The sequence below is a fragment of the Spermophilus citellus genome (assembly GCF_964194105.1).
Source record: "Spermophilus citellus genome assembly, chromosome: 1".
In the NCBI taxonomy this organism is placed as follows: domain Eukaryota; kingdom Metazoa; phylum Chordata; class Mammalia; order Rodentia; family Sciuridae; genus Spermophilus; species Spermophilus citellus.
Window position 1 is genome coordinate 31,565,947 of NC_138182.1, and position 21,244 is coordinate 31,587,190.

Genomic DNA, 21,244 nt, shown 5'->3' on the forward strand with positions numbered 1-21,244 from the left:
CTTAGTTACCCAGCTGACTTCATCTTGCAGCAATATAGTTCATAACCTACTAAAAATTCTTACTAGAGAATTTCTTCACCATTAGAATACCCATTATTTGTAAGCCTTCTTCCAGTTAGATCCTCCCATGTTTATTGTCTCAGTTACTAGTTTTATGCTAATAAGTATGGTTTCCAGCAATTGGATATTATTTCTGACTAGAATACTTATTCTGGTGAATATATATTTTCTGCTGAAAATGTTCTAATTGACCCCTACTACTAACTGGATTTTTGTTGGGGATACACATATCCACATCTCTTTCTTTGGGGGCCACTTCTTAATTGACAGTGAACACATAGTCATCATGGAATAGGATGCCATAACTGGTCCTTAGTATCATTTCCGTTATTTTATAACTTGCTCCAGATTCTTCCTCTTAACTTCAAATCCACTTGTAACTTTCTTTCAGTCTGTATCTTTTCCAATTTTAACCTAAACATCCAGTTGCACTTTTAACTCCTCCTGTGCTCTAGTTATCCATCCCCCATGTTTTAAAGGTCTTTTCAGATATTTCTTATTTCCTTCCTCTGTATTTTTTACATAAGCTATTGACTTTTTCCCCTATGTTGGACCAACATATGTTCCCTTCCATGTGAAAACTGTCAGTCACCCAAGTTGCAATTAACCTTCATGACCTTTCTCATGATTGTATGTTGCCATCATTTTAATGTGGTGTTATTCATGCAGCAATGTAACCAACATAAAAATCCACTTTCTAATTAGATTCCTTGACTTCCTATACAAATTCTATCACTCACTGAATGAAACATCTTGTTTTTTAAAAATGTATTAAATGAAATAATGATAACTAGTTCAAAGAGAACCAAAGGAGACATTTATAAAAATAGATTATAAAGCATGCAAATTTGAGATAACCTAATATTTGAATTGCAGTATAGAGTACTTACAAAAGTGTCAATGTCATATATTTCTATTTTTACTTTTAAGTGCTAACACTGTACTTTGCCTACATACAGAGAGTCCATTTAATTATGAATTTCCTTCCAGATATAAAAATAATAAATTTATAGAGACATTCACTTGTAAATATTTGCCATATGTATATACCGCTTAAGTGTTAATTCTGACATTTATAGTTATTTATAGAAAGAGAAATTTGACTTTCTTGAGCATTTGATTAAAGTTATGCCATACCATGTTTATTACATATGTCTTAAATTTTTAAATATGGGTGCTATTTTATCATAAAGATAAAGTATCATCAGATAATGCTTATATTTTCATTATCTCTAGCAAAACATTGGCTTTTACTTGTTTTAGTTAATACTCATTAACACATTGAAATACTTTTAATGGAACTATGTAATTTTTGAAGGTAGATAGATAAATCTCCCCAAAATGGCCATTGCTTTTGTTCTTATCGTCAAAATTAGTGTCTTTCTTCTTTCTTTCTTTGAGGAGAAATCATTAGTTCTCTCTGTCCAAACTAATTGGGTAAAACACATTAGTAAAGGTGAGATTCTATGGAGTTGAAATCACAATGGCCTTTTTCAAAATAGTGAAAGTACTGTTTAGGAAATGAAGTCTTGTTGTCTCATCAATTTTTGTCATCCCTTTGTCAAAGGGCATTTATGAAGTGTTTGTTTATATTTTTTTCTTACAATGGAATGATAATATTTCTAAGGACTATGAATGTTCCTATTCCATAGGAGCTTTTTAGAAGTTTGTTAAAAATTTATCTAGGAGATATTGATGGAATTGCACATTTTTCTCCTACTTTCTACTTCAAGATATTTTGTCCTAAAAATTAATATTGAGAATATATGTTGAATAATTCTTCACATCAAAGTCATATTAGGTTGATATGCTTAACATATTAATTATAATCCTATTACTTTTAACTGAAGGTTTTCTCAGAATTCAAATAGTTGTACAGCCAACAGGTGATAAATGTTCCATTAATCTTTCTGACTCTCTAGCTTCTGAGCATGAGAATTGCTGATCAATTACACTGATTGTCTCTTAAATGAGCTTTTCACATCTGTCTCTTATTTCATTTGTTAACTGTCTGCCCAAAGATCTGATAAGATGGAATACCAGTGCTTTTTTACAGCTTGTTCTGTCTGTACAATAAGGATAGAGTTGTTAGCAAAATGGGCACAAAAGATTATTTATCCACTACCTACAATAAATATTTGTGCTAGTATCTACAAAAATTTATATATGTATATATACATATATATAAACAGTTTTTCTTCAACTTTACATTTAATAACTAATATAAGACCAAGACTTTTCTTACTTTAGGATGCTTTTATTGATTACATTTGTCCTCAAAACCAAGAGAAAACCAACTCATTTATTAAGTTCTTTTAGTTTAAAATAAACACTGAAACTCTTAGAAATATATTTTAAACTAGCAAACATGACTAATTTACTCTTAGCCAGAGATTGGAATTAATTCTTGGTTACATTCTCTTATATGTTGGCATTTGTAAAAACTAGTTATTATGATCTATTTTATTATATGCAGTGTTATATGGCCATCACCCCTTTATTTAGAAAAAGTCTAGGTAATCTGTTTGTAGAAAGAAAATTTTCTTACTTGTAAAATGGAAAGAATACTATGTTGCAGAGCTTGATGAGAATCAAATGAGAATTGTACATACAATAGTTAACACAATGCCCAGCAGATAGTGAGTAATCCTGGAGTACTGCTCATATTACATTTAAGTTTTACTTTTTCCCCTGGTATCTGCTCTGAGAGTTTGGAAGCATTTTATAAGCAAGGAGGAATCACCTCTTTGTAAATTAGTCTTTCAGAAGAAAGTTTAGGCAGATCCTATGCGAGTTTTGTTCTTTGTTCCAGGAGACCATCACATAGCAAATGTATTTGGAGTAAAAGCCTCCATTACCAGCTTATCAGTTTCAATAATCACCTCTCACCTTGTTTAAATATTTAAAAATATCGCAACCAAATGATAACTGAAACATGAGGCCATTTTTAGTAGTTTTCCCATCATCTTGAATGTCTGGAAGTGTTAAAAATTAATGTTAAAGTGTATGCTAGTGAATGTGTATCCATTTTCTTTATTTAGGAGTTTATTTTAAAGTAAGGTTTTTATTGGTTAAAACTATATAATGAATCCACTTCGAATGACGATTTCTACTGTTGTAATTTCATTTTGTTTTAATCTTTGTTGTAGGCCTTGTTTGCATGAAGTCCAGCACATCCGTGGTTGAGCTTGTTATGCTGCTTTGCTCTCAGGTACAAAATCTCATTCACTTGATTACATTTAACTATATGAGGAATTTTTTATGTGTGTGTGATAAAATGTGTGTGTATGTATACATGTATAATATTTAAAACTGCCATCTCTTAATGCAGAAATGATGAAAATCATTTGTTGGACTATATTAGTATGTAGATGATCTAACCATGTAACTATTGTCTTCTCCATTTCACTCTTATGCTCACTTTAGCTGTTGTAATCTCTCCTGTCCTTCATGTTCTTCCATTGTTCCCTATTGTTTCATCTGTGTATGTGGTATGTGTTTATATGTGTATTTGTTATGGTTTTTTGATATTGTACCTTATTATTTTAAAAATAATACAGTATTATTTATAATGTTTAAACTTAATAATTACATTGATTCTTCTTATTAGATTAGAGGTAATAAAAACTAAGTCTTTTTTTCCCCAACTCAGGAGCCAAACAGTATATATAATACACTTTTATATGCTACTTTCGGTTTTTTAAAAGGTGTTATTTGTATATGTCAGTAAATTCTAAAAATTTACTTAATGTTATTTATCTTTAATATCAGAATCAAATACAGAATTAAATTATTGATATTATTTATTCTTAACAATTCTTGGAACCTAAGAGAAAGTATATATTACTGTTTTTTCTGGTAACTATAATAGAAACTTAATGGTCTTTCCTCTCATCAGCTCTGTCAAGTCTCCTGGTGTTCCTGATTATAGATATTAAATATTTTGTAATATCAGAACAAAACAGGAGCTTATACATGTTTACAATAGGTAGTTATTACATTTATCCCTGGTTTTCACAATAGAAAGAATAACACATCTAAACTGTTTCTCGAAACTGCCGTGAGGTCTGCCTAAAACCACAATTTACTCAAATAAACAACAGTATGACTTTAACTGATCCTTTAAAACATCCACAAACAAACAAACAAAATACTTACCTACTGATTTCCAGTACAAATCAGGTTTTCAGGTTTACTTTTGTCAATGATAATCACCAGGTCCAGTTCTGTTTTAGCCATGAAGAATATTGATATGGAAGAAGTTACAGACAGCATCATCCCTGGCAGGAGTTCATCTGCAGGGCATTTGAAAATTTTGTCATGTAATTCTGAAGTCCTGAGTTCGAAAGATATCCCATGAGATCTGTCTGGACCTTTGGGGTTCATGAGAATCGTTTTTTAATGGCTTTTATGGAAAGAAATTGTTTAGAAGTCCTTCCTTACCACTGAGTTTTGCTGCAGTTCAGAGAAATAAAGAGGAATGTAGCAGTAGGGTCTAGTGTCTTTGATGGCCTCATCATCTAATCATAGGTTTAACATTACTCATTTGCTGGCTCCAGGAATTCCTGCCATTAAGGGCCCTAGAGATGAAACTTTGCCTCAGATATTGATTGAAAGGAAGAGTGAGAAATTTAAGCTCTCTTTGCAGTGCACTTTCTTTCAATGTTTCAGCAAGCAAAATTATAAACATGTCTCTCAGTTGGATTTTTAAATTGAATTTTTGAAATAATGCAAGAGTATTTTAAACAGTCTGAAAAACTTTAATGTATTGAGCATTTCATTGATTAAATATACCTTATTTATGTGTCTTTAAAAGGTATGCTCATAAAACATAAGTCCAGTTATTTTGTTATTTTCTGTTAGACTAATAATACTGCCTTCCAGAAAACATTTTTTAAAAAGCACGTGAGAAATCCTCCTTTAGTTCAATTCAGATGAAGGAAGTTTATTAGTCTACTGTGAAATTAAGCTTGTAAAACCATTATTGTAGATCACTAGTTACAACACATATGTTTAAAACCTTGGTTTTGTGGACATATAGAGAAGAATGGCCATGTCTTCAAAATTTCTTAAAATATTCTGCTCTTTTTATCTATTACTGAAATTCATGATGGTTTGTATTCTAATTTCATACTAGCAGGGCTACAATACTGCAGTAGTGGACCTCTGATAAGGAGAAATAAATGCAGTTAATGATACTTTGAAGATTGCTTGGCATAGTTCTCCCTAAGCAGCATTCTATTCTACAGCCCTTAATGCATCTCTTCTATGATGGAGCTGATCCCTGTAGAATTAGCCATTTCGTAGGCTGTCTTGGTGCCAAACAGAAGGCAGCATTCCTGATGAATCTTTAAAGCTGCAGCTCCTTGAGCTCTTTTGGCTTTCTTTTATAATCATCCCCTTGAAATTATTGATAGCTCCATATGATGATGAGCAGTACTGGTACTAATAACAATGGTTAAAATATGCATCAATAAATATCTAGATGTATGTTCTATATATTGATCTATATATTGATGATTTTCCCCCAATGGTTAGAAATACAACAGTATTATCTCCACTGTGATTTAATTACTCATTAAAACAACTTTTCAGTGCATATGGAATTTTCCACTTTATCTGCTTAAAATATGCCCTTATTCTCAAATTTAGATAAGCCATCAAAAAATCTAATTTTGTTGGAGAGAAGTAAGCATCTAAGGATTGAGAAGAAAGAAAGGAATGCAACATTTTTTGCATCATTTTGTTTTTCTTTACTATAGCACATTAGATACTTTTATTTTTATGCTTTTCATTTTCATTTTGGAAATTTCATGTTAACTACTACATATTATTAGGTATATTAGATTTTCTTTCCTTCTTATCTGGGCTTTTGAACAAAATTACTTTTGGCCAATAGTTTGTGTCCAAAATATGGTATAAATTTACATAATATTGTATTACAAGTGTCTGAAGGTACTTGTCAAGGATAATTTAATTCATATGGGCAGCCTTTTAAACTGCAACGGACATGGCATTCAGTCTACCCCCCAGTGGAATTTTACATTTCTTTTTTTTTTTTAATTTTTAATATTTATTTTTTAGTTCTCGGCGGACACAACATCTTTGTTGGTATGTGGTGCTGAGGATCGAACCCGGGCCGCACGCATGCCAGGCGAGCGCGCTACCGCTTGAGCCACATCCCCAGCCCAAATTTTACATTTCTGTAGAGAACAAATCTTGAGTTAAAAGAACATATTAGCATTATTATGATGCATTTATTATCCCACAGGATACCCCAAACTATTTTGACTAGATTCCAGACAAATTCTTGCCTATAGGTTCTATAACAGAAAAATAATTTTTGAGAATTTTCTTTCTTATTTTTAATTATTATGAAAATTACAATTAGCATCTTTATAAAAAAATCAGTTTTTTGCCATTTTGAAATGAAATGAACTATGGTGAAATAATTGATCTGTATTACATTTGGCAAAGGTATTAGTCAGTGTTTCCTACAAGTTCCTCTGCAGTCACAGGTATGATACCATTTTTTGTCATATTTTTGTTTCATATTCAACACTGGGCTGTGATTGCAGTGCTTTCTATTATTCGAGATATGTATTTCTTTTCCTGTACATTATTCTTAGCATACTGTGTTCTTTGATGAATAGCAGACTTAGTTTTCAAGTAAATTCTTTTAGGTACTGTAATAGTTTCTAATTATTTCCAGATTTTTTTTTAAGGAAGTTTCCATGAGAAGTACTGCAGGAAAAATTGAGTGATGTTATCCCATAGGATTTCTTCAAGTTTTCATAGTAAAGCTTAGCAGATGTCACTTTCATTTTTCTGTGCATTATATGTCAATAGAAAAAATGCTTTTATAAATTGAGAAACTTTATGCAAAAAATTATATCTCTCAGTATTTAAGTGATTTCTAACATGAAGCACTGATTAAGTAAATGCATGCCTAATAAATCATTTTTATTCAGATTAAGACCTAAAAATGTATAAGAAAAATAAAGTCTCTTAGTTTAAGATCTATGTATGAAGTTACTAGCATGAATTATTTTGTGGTTTTGTTTGACTTTATTCTTTCCTAAATATTTCATATACTTAAGTAAAATGGATTTTAGTGACATCACTGGTGTGATCAAGACCTTACCCAGGACTTCTAAAGACAGCACTTACAAAGGAACCACAACTGAAGAAAGATCTTTCCTTTTCAAGTGACCTGGCCTTTGAACATTTAATTTTTTCATTTTTTTCTCAAATCTGATACAGTTTAGTCAGATGGTACAAAATAAAAGAATACACTGTTGTATCTCCTAGATGTAATAAAGCTATGATTTAGTTACTAGGATATAGATAAAATGAATGTAGAGGGCCTATTAAATAATATTCATTTAAAAATATTTAGTATTACAAGGAATATTTGGTGTATATAATAACGTTATAAATATAATAAAACATGAGATGGATATGATTTTTAAGGGTCTTTGTAAATATCATGAAATTCTAATCATCATAATGAAATTATGTCATATTCAGCAATTGTATGACTCCCTTTTTGAGCACTGTGGTAGTTAAAAAAAAACACTTCACATTTTTCTGTATCTCAAGGAGTCTAGGCTTTTGTATAAAACTTGCAAATTGTGCAGCTAAATTTCAAATTAGCAAAGAATAATAAGAAAGCATGGCACAGTTTTTTAATTAAATGTAATCAAGTACTATCCACATATGGTTAAAAAAAATCGATCCTATAAATCAAACAATGTCTTTGGGCTAGGGATGTGGTAGCTCAGTTGTAGGATGCTTACCTAGTGTGCATAAAGCTCTGGGTTTGATTCCTGGTGCTGGGGAGGAAATAAAAAAGATTGTCAGGGAAGACTGTATTGGGATAGATGAAAGGTGGACCTTGAAATTGGAAGTCTTTCTAAACAACATAAGCAGGGAAGAGGAGGGAGTTAGGCTGTGGAAGTGATTTGAGCATAGGTCTGGGGAGCAAAGAACCTATTGCGTACTCAGGGCTGCGACTGGTCTTATTTGCAGCATATCAGAAGTTAGATAGCCAGGTAATATATTTGTTTGCTTATTCAGGATAGTACACATATATTTATTTGTTCTAATTACTTATATATGACAGCAGAATGCATTTTGACTCATTGTATACAAACGGAGCACAACTTTTCATTTCAATATTACACATTTTATAGGCAATACATAATACAATTTCTTTAGAGTATTTTAATATAAAACACTATTTTATTCACATAGAGTGAGGCTGGAAAGAATTTTCTAACTTTTAAACAGAATTGTCCAGTTATTGGTTATTGCCTTTTTAAGTTCCACCTGTTTTAGGAATAAAGCTACTGTCTCATTTATGACTGCCCAAGAAATCCTTACCTTTTTCTTTGGACAGCGACTGACTTCAACTCTTACCTGTGATATGAAATCATTCCCAGTTAAAAGGGCACATTGGGCATTTTTACTTTTTCTATTTTTGTACTATATCATTTCTCTTGCTCTGAAGGTTTGTAATATGTCCTAAGTATATTGAACATTCAATAGAAGATTGAAAATGTGGTGGCCCAAAAAAATTATAGTCAACTTCAGTGATAATGAAGATTTTAAACTAGTAAAAAATGTGGAGAAAATTATATAGTAAAAATATGTGAATTTGGAAGAAAAAATAAAAAGGATATCAATAGGATATATAGTTAATATATCTTGAGGAGGACACCTACCAAATAATGTCCACTAAAGAAGGGCAAACTCAACTCTTTTATCTTCTCATTTATATCATTCCTGCATAAAATATTTAATCAAATACTTACAGGCCATATAATTAAAATTATTTTTCATTAATTCCCTGAGCCCTTTGTTGTTAATATTATAATTTAATTCAACCTTTAGAGAAGTTCACAGATAACAATAAATTTTGTAATTTGAATTTATTATTAAACTGGCAGTTTATTTTTTATTATTATTTTTTGTGGGGTGGGTAAAGGGGATTGAACTCAGGTGAACTTGACCACTGAGCCATATATCCAGCCATATTTTGTATTTTATTTAGAGACAGGATTTCATTAAGTTTCTAAGCGCCTCCCTTTTTTGATGAGGCTGGCTTTGAACTCTGGATCCTCTTGTCTTAGCCTCCCTAGCCACTGGAATAACAAGAGTGTGCCACAGTGCCCGGAAAAACTGGCAGTTTAATAAAAGAAAAACTTACATTTTAATAAAGTATCCTGTGATGTTTCAATATGTGCATGCATTACATAATGTTCAAATGAAGTTAACCATATCTATTTCCTCAAATATTAATAATTTTCCTTTGATGGAACCATTCAAAATTTTTTTTTCTATATTTTTAAAGTGTACAATATGTTATTATTTATAGTCACTATTTTTTATTGATTTTATTTTTTACATACACGATGGAAGAATGCATTACAATTCTTATTACATATGTAGAGCACAATTTTTCATATCTTTGTATATAAAGTATGTTCATAGCAATTCATGTCTTTATACATGTACTTTATTTTTGTTTTTTATTGTATTACCATTTTTATTACACATATATACCACAATTTTTCCTATCTCTGTATATAAAGTAGGTTGACACCCAGTTCATGTCTTCATACATGTACTTTGGATAATTACCACTGTTATACATTTCCTTACATTTTTGGTGGGTTTTATTTATTTTATCCTATGTTAATTCCACCATAACTTTTTAAAACTTAGTATCATGTAATAAACATTTTTATTTCCTCTTTTTTCCCGATGCACATTTCCTTTCAACATTTTTCTGTAGTTCTATTGTTGCTGCTTTAATGATTATAGGCTCACAGTAAGTTGAAAAATAGTACATAGAATTCCTTGTACCCTTCTTCTAGCTTCCTCATTAGTGTTATCTATAATATAACTCTAGAGCAGTATAAAAACCCAGAAATTAGTATTAATGTAATATTGTTATATAAACTACAGATACTATTCAGCTTTCTCTGTTTATGAGCATTATTTTCTGTGTGTATATATAGTAAGAACAATTTTATTCCATGCGTTAGTGCAGCCAGGACAGTTGTTATTGGTTCCTCACATCTACACAATTATTCCAAACACTTTTCTTTCATGAAGCTTTTCTGGTGTGATAGTGTATGGTTTAATCTATCACTCTTTTAGCATTTGAGTGCATAAATTTGGATAGTAAAATGAAAGTATCTACTTACAAGTTTTATGTGATAAAGGCATGAGGTTATCTATTACATTACACTTTCCCTTAGAATAAACCTTATGTCCAGTGTTTCCTGTTTTTGAAGCATTCTATGCAACCAATGGAGAAAATAAGTTTTATATAGTTAATTTGACATTTATTGAAAACATTTTAAATTATAGATTATTTATTTAAAACAATCCAAAAGGAATGAATACTTAAGAATAACATGAAGTTCACTGAATGTGTGTTACTAGTATATTTTCCTACAAAGTTACACCTAACTAAAGTTCATTTTTCTATTGCCACAGATGCCTTCTGTTTTGCTCTATACTACATCATCTGCACCTAGCACAGTGGCTACTATGTAATATAGTTACTTATTGACTTGTTGAGTTAATTCATAAACAAAAATCAATATATTATTTTCAAGGTGATTTCTTATATATATATATAATGAAAGATGTCATTTCATCACTTTTAAGTATATAATTCAGGATCATTAAGTACATTCAGAATATCATGCAACTGTAAATTTTCAACACCGCAAACCAAATCTCTTTTCTACCCATTAAAGTAACAATTCCTCATTGTGCTTTTCTCCCAACTCCCTGGCATTTGTAATCTCCTTTTTATATGTATGAACTAACCGATTCTATGTATTTTCTATTCTATGTAAGTGGAATCATGCTTGGTTTTGGTGTCTAGCTTATTTCTTTTCATATGTTTTAAGTTCATCCACTTGGAATGTTTCACAGTTTTATTCCTTTTATGATTGGATGATATTCCATTATGCATATAGTAATAGATTTATTTGATCCATTCATCTCTTGGGTGGACTATTGGTTGTTTCCATCTTTTAACTACTGTGAATAATTCTCCTGTGAACATTAATGTGGAAGTATCAGAGTTTCTTTTGGCATATACCTAGGAATAGAATGGCTGGGTAGTGTGTAATTCTATTTAACTTTTTGAAGAACCACCCAAATGCCTCTCACAATAGTAGTACCATTTTGCATTCCTCTGAGGAATGTATAAGGTTCCACTTTTTCCATATCCTTGCTTAACATTTGTTATTTCTATGGATTTTTTGTTTGATTGATTTTGCTTTAGTTTTAATTGTAGTCATCCTAATTGAGTGTAAAATGGTTTCTCATTGTGGTTTTGATTTACATGTCCCCCACAACTAATAACGTTGACCATGTTGTCATGTGCATATTGGCCATTTTGGGGGGAACAGTTTTTATTCAAATCATTTGCCTACTTCTTAATTGTATTGTTGCTGTTGTTGTATTTTATGTGTTCTGTGTCTATTTTGGCAATTAAAATTTTATCAGATATGTGATTCAGAAATATATTCTCCCATTTTCTGAACTGTCATTTGTTTTGTTTTCCAGTACTAGGATTTCAACCCAGGAATGCTTATCCACTAAGCTACACCGTCAGCCATTTATTTATTTATTCATTTATTAACTTACTTATTTACTTACTTACTAACTGTTTTAAGACAGGATCTCACTAAGTTGCTGAGGCAAGCCTTGAACTGTGGTCTTTCTGCCCCAGCCTCCCCAGTCTCTGGGATTGGAGGTGTGTACTCTCATGCCAGGCTTCATTTGTGTGGTAGTGTCTTGATATGCAATAGTTTTTAATTTCAGTGGTGTCCAATTTATTAATTTTTGTTGTTACCTTTGTTCTTATAATAAGATTCATACCTATGAATCGATTTCCAAATCCATGGTCATACAGATTTACCCCAAGGTGTTGTTCTAAGAGTTTTATAGTTGTAGTTCTTATGTTTGAGTCTTTGATTCATTTAGAGTTAATTTTTATATGTGGGTATGAAATAGAAGTCCAGCTTCACTCATTGGTGTGTTGATATTTGGTTTTCTGAGCACCAGTTGTTGCAAAGATTATCTTTTCCTCATTGTATTGAAAAACAGTTGAACACGGATGCCATAAATGATTTTTGATTCAAGAAGTAGATATTGTGTATTTTAAAAATTGAGAATATTATAAATTTAAAAGGATTTCTCCTTTATCTCTTATTTTTACTGCTCAGGAGTAATGACTATTAGCCATTTAATGCATAGCCTGTCAAATTATTTCTGTACATCAATTTAAAATTAATTTTTTATGATATTAATACAAGCTAAAATTGATATTACAACATGTATACAAATAGCTTTTCTCGTGATTCACACTCTAGAATATTGTTCCATGGAAGTAAAATGTAGGCCACGTACAATTATCAGTTTTCTAATAGTTACACTAAATAAGATTAAAAAGAAACAGGAGACTGACTTCAATAACATTTAAAATCACATAGATTTCAAGTGTGGTAATAATCTTGTGTGGCTAGTAGATGAAATATTTGTCAGCAGAACTCTGCCTCCTATAGATGAAATATCTGTGCTTTTCTTTTAAAAATGTGAATGTAGTCCAAAATTAGAACAAGTTATTCTATAATTCCCAATATTCAGTTAATCATCAAAGATCAGCCAATTATGTGTCAGAAGTTCTTATACTGGCTTAAAACATATGATACCTAGACTCTCTACAACTGTTAAGATTTTAAGCAGTTATTCATAAAGAAATATGAATATTAATACATAATTCTGTTTCATGCCAGTGAAGTGCAACATTTCAAGTTTATGTATTTATTGATTTTATTTTTGTTCTTAAGTATAATATCTAACAGAGCCAGGGAGTGGTGTATTATTTTTCTGAAGCATGAGCTGAGATTCTGTGTCCTCTAAGTCTGAGAATAGGTAAGCCCTACAGACAGCAGAGCATAAGTGGTTCATTCTAGCAGGGTTGTTCTCTAGTCATTCTTAAAAACAGGGCAGTTTTTAGAGCGCTGTTTGCTCTGGGATGTGGCCTAACCCCATGTGGTAGACAAGAAATATGTTTATATACAAAAGCCCCGATATACATGTGGAGAAATGTTGTATCTTTTTAATCTTTAGATTGTGGACATTTTTGAAAAGTCAACTATATGGAGCATCTTAATAATTCCCAACACTTTTATTACATATTTGCACACTTTATATAATTCTTGATGCTAACAATATGATTTCCTTTATATTTATATTTTACTGTACTTTTTCTTAGGTTATAATGCTTTGAGAACATTTTTCTGGCACATGTATTTTTATTTCTAAAATAATATGACAAAGGCCATCATCAAAAATGATACAGGGGCTGGGGATGTGGCTCAAATGGTAACACGCTTGCCTGGCATGCGCGGGGCGCTGGGTTCGATCCTCAGCACCACATAAAAATAAAATAAAGATGTTGTGTACACCGAAAACTGAAAAATAAATATTAAAAACATCCTCTCTCTCTCTCTCTCTCTCTTAAAAAAATGATACATCACAATACAACTTAAGACAAAATAATACTACATCTGTCAGGATACAAACTTGTGATAGATTCTAAATTTACTTTTATTATTTATTTATTTGTTTGTTTATTTACTTATTCTTATGATATTGGGGATTGGATCCAGGAACCCATATATGCTAGACAAGTGCTCTCTGCCTCGAGTTACATTCCTTGTTTATGTTTTGATTTTAGATAGGATCTTGCCAAATTGTCCAGGCTGATCTTAAACTTGCTGTCCTCCTGCCTCAGCCTCCAGAGTAACTAGGATTACAGGCATACCTCACTGCATCTTGCTTGCATAATAGCTTTTATTTTATTTTATTTTATTGTGGTACTGGTGATTGAGCTCAGAGCTTGGTGAATGCTAGACAAATGCTCTGCCACTGACCCACATCCCCAGAACACACATAATAAGTTATAATAAAAGTATTTTTATTTTAACAAGGGTAAAAAAGTCTTTGGCCTGCAAAACAACAGATCCTAGAAGAATGATGTCATGATTATTTTATTGACCACAGAGCAGCATCGGATTTATATATTTGTTTTTGTTTTAAAGTTCTTGCTCTGTCAAAGTTGAACATCAAAAAGTGAAACTCTTCAAAACCACATTATTAAATCTTAACCTGTGTATTCGAGTGTGAGAGATATCAGTGTTTTAAAATGATGCATGATTGTTTTTGATTTCTAATTTAAATTATTTTAATTTAAAATGTCAAAAATCTTGAAAGTTTGTAAAAAAACTTAGAGCTTTAGTGTTCTCTCTGTTCAAATAGATCTTAAAATCTGAAACATTCCACCTATTTTCTTATTTAATAAAATTATTATTTCCAGGCTGGGCATATATCTCAATGATAGAAGTCAAGGTTGTATACTCAAACAATCCCTAGAACTGGAAAAATACAAAACAAAGCTTTCCTTGCTTTAATTTCCAATATCTACTAAATAGCAGGTTTCCTCACCAACAATTCAGATTTAGATTCAGCTTATAAATGTGTTATTTTATTCACAATTGTAGAAGATATTCTGTAGATCAAAAATATTGTGAAAAAAAATAACACTTTTCTGGAATTTTATCATTATTCCCTTAGCAATACAGTATGACAGCTATTTATGTATCATTTATATCATATATAGTAATCTAGAAATTATAATGAAAAGGAGGATATACACAATTTATATACTAATGTGATACCATTTTATGTAAGGAACTTGAACATCCACAGATTTTGGTGTTTGTGAGAGATCCTGAAACCACCCTCCCATTGATACTGAGGGGTGCCAGTGTATGTATGCTTTATGTATTAGTAGTTACAGAAGATGCTGTCTTTAAAAATATTATCCTATAAAACAAGCTACATTTTTCTTTATTAAAAGCACAAACACAGCCTGGTGCAGTGGTGCATGCCTGTAATCCCAGCAGCTTGGGTGGGTGAGACAGGGGTATCACCTGTTTAAAGCCAACCTCAGAAAAAGCAAAGTGCTAAACAACTCAATGAGACCTGTTTTCTAAATAAAATACAAAATAGGGCTGGGGATATATGGATCAGTGGTTGAGTGCCCCTTGAGTTCAATTCTTGGTATCCACCCTCCCAACACACAAAAAAGCACAAACTCTAGTACATACATATATTGATAATTTTATAATAATGTGTGTTGACTTTATTAAGTTTAGTAATCTGCTAAAATTCTGAGACATTCTTATGTTTTTATTTAACATTAAGTTTCCTTTTAGTAATCAATTAAATGTATTTCCATATTGCTTAATAGTATTTCCATGATTAGTCTTCATACCAGTAATCTTGTTTTAACTGTTCATTGATATACTCATTTCCTGTACCTAATTTTTCTTATATTCAACGTAGCATTTTTTGTGACACCTTGTACTTATTAACTTCACTAAAATTGCACAGATTTATGAGCAGGTCAATTATAATGAACATTCACTTTGGAAATTAAAGGACCACTACTTCACTTTATCGTAAAACTAAATAATAAGTAGAAATTGAGGGCATAGGAAATATAAAATAATTTCTGATGTTCCAGATGACTTTTTTTAATTTTTATTATTAGTTGTTCAAAACATTACATAGTTCTTGACATATCATATTTCATACATTTGATTCAAGTGGGTTATGAACTCCCATTTTTACCCCATATACAGATGGCAGAATCACATCGGTTAAATTTTCAATTTATCCTCCCAAATTTTGCCTTGTAATATTTTCCATATTTTCAAAAACTTTAAGATATATTAAATCTATAAAGACATTCAGTTGGTTTATTTAATTGCATACAAAGAAGAAGAAATGAGAATTGTGTATTGAGCTGACACAGATGAAGAGAACTGATGGGAAAAAAATATATATTCTTGGTCTGAGATTTCCTCTAGGTAATTTAACTACCATACAGTGATTTTGATGAGAACATAGGGATTTCATTGTCATCCTTCTGGAACTTATTTGTCTTTAAAGTATTTAGTTTCAAAGAGTCCTTAATATCCAATTCAGTTCCCTGAAAAGTCCTTCATTTTAAGGACATTTTATGTATCCATGTAGAAGAGTTTAAAAAAATGTGGTAAAAAACATTTGGCAGTTCTCTGTAGGCATTCAAACCTGAAGTTAAATGTATTTCCATACAAATATAGAAATTTGATGGCTAAGGTTAATCCACATCTTTTCTTAGGTTGTTTGTTTTCTTTAGTAGCTGATTGTTGTGTGTGTGTGTGTTTGTGTATGTGTGTGTGTGTATGTGTTTTCTCTAAAGGGGCAAAAGACATACTGGAATGACTTTTTAGGATTAAGACTTCAACATACACTTTTTTTCATCACTGCCAAGAGCTTTTCCTTGTTTAAATGATGGGAAATTATTATTATCCCTTTACATATAGTCTCAGGTATACATTAACCTTGTTTTAAGCAATTCCTCTAAATCCATATGTTAGTGAATCAAGTTTTCTTCCCTGATCACCTGTATCCTGTTTTATAACTCTCCACATAGTTTGTACGTCAGTAACCACAACAAATAGTCAACTCCTCTTCTGTGCTATGTACTGTTTTTGTTTTCCCAAAGTTTTGTGTTTTTCCCATTTTACTATTTTATCTAATAATGATTTTGAAACTTATAGAATTAGTCACATAATAATTTAAATTTAAAGAAATACTTTCTGAAGTGACAAAGCCAATGTCTGTTAGTGATTATAATCATTGCCTTTCCTAATTTATTATTATTTTTTACACATTATAAGGTAATTGATACTTTGGGTCTTACAAAAAAAGAGCATTCATTAATCACCATGTAGATTATAGTGTAATTATGATGTAATATTGTACTATTTTACAATATAATTCGAAGGAAGTATAAATAGTTGAACAATTTGAAGGAAAAAATATGTAATATATATAATTTGTAACAACTGAATTGCTGCATGCTGGAAAACTAGGTATGTTATGTCTTATATGTATGTAATTTTTTTATTTTTTTAAAGAGAAAGCTGACCTTTGGATGGTCTTCAGCACTGACTTCACATTGAAGTCATCTGGGAGTTTCAAAACAGTTTTGGTATCTGGGCCCTATCCTGAGAGACTATTTTGGTATTTTTGGTCTTTTTTACAACTTCCCTGTTGATTTTGTTGTTGTTGTTGTTGTTGTTGTTGTTGTTGTTGTTCAACCAATATTGAGATCTACAGATTTAAGATCATAGATTTTGGAGGATTAAATTCAGATCAATAACAAAATAACATTGATCACATATGCTATATGCCAGATACATGCTACTTAATAGGTACAAAAAATTGAATAAAGATCCTTCTGTTAAGGAGTTTGTGATATAGTGATAAATATATATGTAAATAATTAACTACAAAATATAACTTATTCTATTTCAGAAGCAATATTCTATGGTTAATAGAAGTAATATTGGGCCAAGGATATATAACTCAATGGTAAAGATGTGCTTAGCATGTGTGAGGCCCCTGTGTTCCATCTTCAACACCATAAAAAAAATAAGTGATATTAAATGATAAGCAAGTAGTGGTCAAGGCTTTATCTCAACTCCTATTTTCAAATTTTTTTGTTTTTGTATTTACAAAACAGGTTAATTATGGTGCTCAGGCTGGCCTTGAACTTCTTGGCTCAAGTGATCTTCTTGCTTCACTCTGGCTTGTAGCTGGGACTGCACACATACCACCACATTTGGCCCTATTTTCAAAGTTTTAAATTGTAATTTCTGTGACATTCTTTAAGATACTACCATAAATTCTTGTTACAGTATCGTGCTTTTTCATAGGAGTATAGTCTAAAAATTCATCTACAGTTTGGGATAACCACAAAATGAGATTTCCATGTTATAGTCATAGGATACTTTTTCCTTACCATTCCAATTTTTTCCCTTAGACATGCATTTGTGATTACCAGAAATTATTAAACAAACTTAAAATCACATTCAACCCTGACATTCTCTGAGAAGATTATGTGCTTTATTTTGTGAGAAATATTTTATTGTCTCTTTTCTCTTTCTCATTTAGTATCTTTAAAAAGTAGTTGAAAGAAATTTGTGATCTCATCAATGCCTTAAGAGATCTTTTTGTTTAAAATTCACCAATACAGAAAGAATCAACAAAAAAATGTCTTATTCAGTCTGGGACTGTAGCTCAGTGGTATAGCACCACCCTCACATATGTGAGGCACTGGGTTCAATCCTCAGCCCCACATAAAAATAAATAAATAAAGACATTGTGTCCATATACAACTATGAAAAATGTTTTTTTTTTAAAAAAAAAGTCTTATGCTAAATCCAGGAAGATAGCTGGTGAAACTTATATGTAAAATTTCTGCTTGTATAGCTTAAGCCATTAATTCCCCAACTTTTCTACTGAGACAACACCCTAAGCTTTATATTTTTGATCAAATTTACTTTGATCATTAATTCAGATCAAGACCTGCAAAACTATCCTTATACTCATAGCCATCTAACATAAATGTATAACCAATAAATATCTGGTAGAGAAAAAAATATGTTTGGCAAGCAATGAACAGAACTTAGGAGAAAAGGGCACAAGGGAATATACTGTTCCTTAAAATTTATACATAGGGATATTTTTATATTTCCCATCAATGTCACTAAAATTCTTCAAAGTAAATTCTTATGGCCTTAGTGCTGTAATATAGTCACAGTGGCAATTACATCACTGATTTTATTTGAACTTGTTATCACTAAAGATAAATAAAGCATAGCTTTTCCTTTAAAGATTCAGTACTTAAATCTAATATATAATGCGCACAAAAAAGTATGTAAAGAATAAACGAACATTACAGAGACATAATACAAATTAACTCTCTGGTCTTAAATTCTCATGTTAGAAATAGTAGTATTTCAACTTATGTTATTTTAAAACCCTGTGTGTAAGAACAGGAGTACAGTAATGATCACGTCTGGTATGAACATCTTAAGAGGTCTCCTTACTTACCACCTGGCCCTATATCTCTGCTAATGAGAGATGAATTGTATATTGATTTCTGCCTACCAACAGACTACTAATTAATATTTATTGAATATAAACTTAGTTTTCTCATTCTGTAGCAGGTGCTAAAAATTAAAACTATATGAAGATTTAAGATCACATAGCTCTTCAATTCAAAATACCAACACCAAGGAGTTTACAGTCTTCTGGGAAAGAAGTACAGTGAAGTCTATAACCTTGTCACTTTGGTTTAGATTCCTTCACAAGTACTAACCAAACTTTATACATGAACAAATAAAGGAAAAATTCATCTATACTTATTACTAATTACTTTTCTCTGAAGAAATAACTTCCCTTATAACTTTTCAGGACATCCCATTTCCTTGTGCCTTCTTCAGGATTTCCATATCACTGTTTATCTGTCATAATTGATATCTCTTTATCTCTGTCCTTCCTAGAGTCTACTACATATTTAACTCTCTTCATTTTAGGAAATTTGATCATGTCTTTTTCGAAACCTCCTGTCCCATTTTTTACTTTGCTTTTATCACAAACTTTTGGTACTTGTATACTCTAGTTCCTACATTCTCTTCTTCCCTTCTCTTATTTACAAGTCCAGTTCAGTCCATCTTTCCTCTGTTCATTCCATCCACCAATCCAGAGACTCCTCTGGTGTTGTTGTCATCCCTGACATTGTGACAGGTAGGGAAATTGACAGTGTGCCAATATACAAACAAATGGTGTGATGGATTTTAATGCTTATATTTAAAAACTCTGAAAAACATTGGGAAGAAAATGAGAAAGTAACCCAGTCTAACCATCACAAAAATGTTAAAGAAGATATTCTTGGGCAAGAAGACTTCTTCCAGCCTCTCTGACGTGGACTCCTCTTTGAAAGGAAACTTGGGAGGGAGAGCAGTGCTAGAATTTCAGGCATTTTGGGAAAGCAATTAAACTCAGATATGAAGCCCATTAATAGCTTTACATTGTCATCAGAAAAGTTCAGGAGTTATATTGCCTGCCAATATTATGGCAAAGAAATTATGGAAGAAAAAAAGAATTGCAATGATCTTTTCTTTATTATGTTTTTCGTTTTCTTGTTTTCAAATTTACAAATAGAATTCTGTGTATTTACTACATAACACATGATGTTTTGAATTATGTATACATCATGGAATGAGTAAATGTAGCTAATAAATTCATCACCTGTTATCATTTTTGTGGTGACCACACTTTATATCCACTCTCTTGGCAATTTTTTCAAGAATACAATGTATTAACAAGGAATACAATATATTATTAACTATAGTCATCATGCTGTATAATAGACTGCATGAACTTTCTCTCTTATCTAACTGGAGTTTGTATCTTTTAACCAAAACTCTCCCATTCACCCCACATCACACACTAGCCACTGGTAACCACCATTCTACTGTCTACTTGTATTTTCACTGTATACATTTTTTAACCATATCATAGCACATAACTCTTAAAGCCTAGCCATTAGCATACTAAAAAGTAAGGGGCACAACCCCTAATTTTTCAACTATAATATTATCATAATTTTGGAGGGCACAAATGTTTCTTGTGAATATCATTTGTAGTTGCACTATTCATTTTCTTCCTTAAACAACCCTGTTCTCTGGAATTAATTACCTCTTTTCTATTAGTCAGTTCATTGTTTTTCTGAATCTATCCTTAAAGTTTTACAACCTTTCCAATAGCACCAAAAATATACTATAAATACAGTGCACTTCATGCATTCTCTGACTCTGCTCAACTGTCATCTTGGTACTTACATTCACCCTTATTTGGAGAATTCCCATTGCCTCTCTTCTGTGGTCAGCCCATTGTTTGTTCTTAGAGCTGTGTCTACCTCTTTTTGACATTTTTCCCTGTTAGTAATAGTTAAACTTGGTCACATATGTTTGATTCTTTCCCTTATTTTGAGTTCTGAATAGGTTGGGAGCTTGGGCTTGGTCACATGACTTTGTGGCCACCGAAATTTGGGCCAAGTACTACTTGTGTGCAGAAGCTGCAAGTGCCAGTGCATTGGCATGATTAAAACCATACTTTCTTTTCATCTTGGTTGCCAGCAATGTTCCAGAAAGTGGCTACATTGCCATTCTGGCTCCCAGAATAA

The 21,244-nt window shown here is 31.4% G+C and overlaps 1 protein-coding gene across 6 annotated transcripts in view; it reads left to right on the forward strand.

The window, feature by feature from the left end:
* The window catches only part of NBEA (neurobeachin), a 638,449-nt gene that overhangs the window by 313,600 nt on the left and 303,605 nt on the right, over window positions 1-21,244 (forward strand). For all 6 annotated transcript variants that reach the window (XM_081293195.1, XM_081293196.1, XM_081293198.1 and 3 more), the window contains exon 34: window positions 3,210-3,271. In XM_081293195.1, the coding sequence (XP_081149321.1) occupies window positions 3,210-3,271 (62 nt within the window). The remainder of the gene's footprint in view (window positions 1-3,209; window positions 3,272-21,244) is intronic.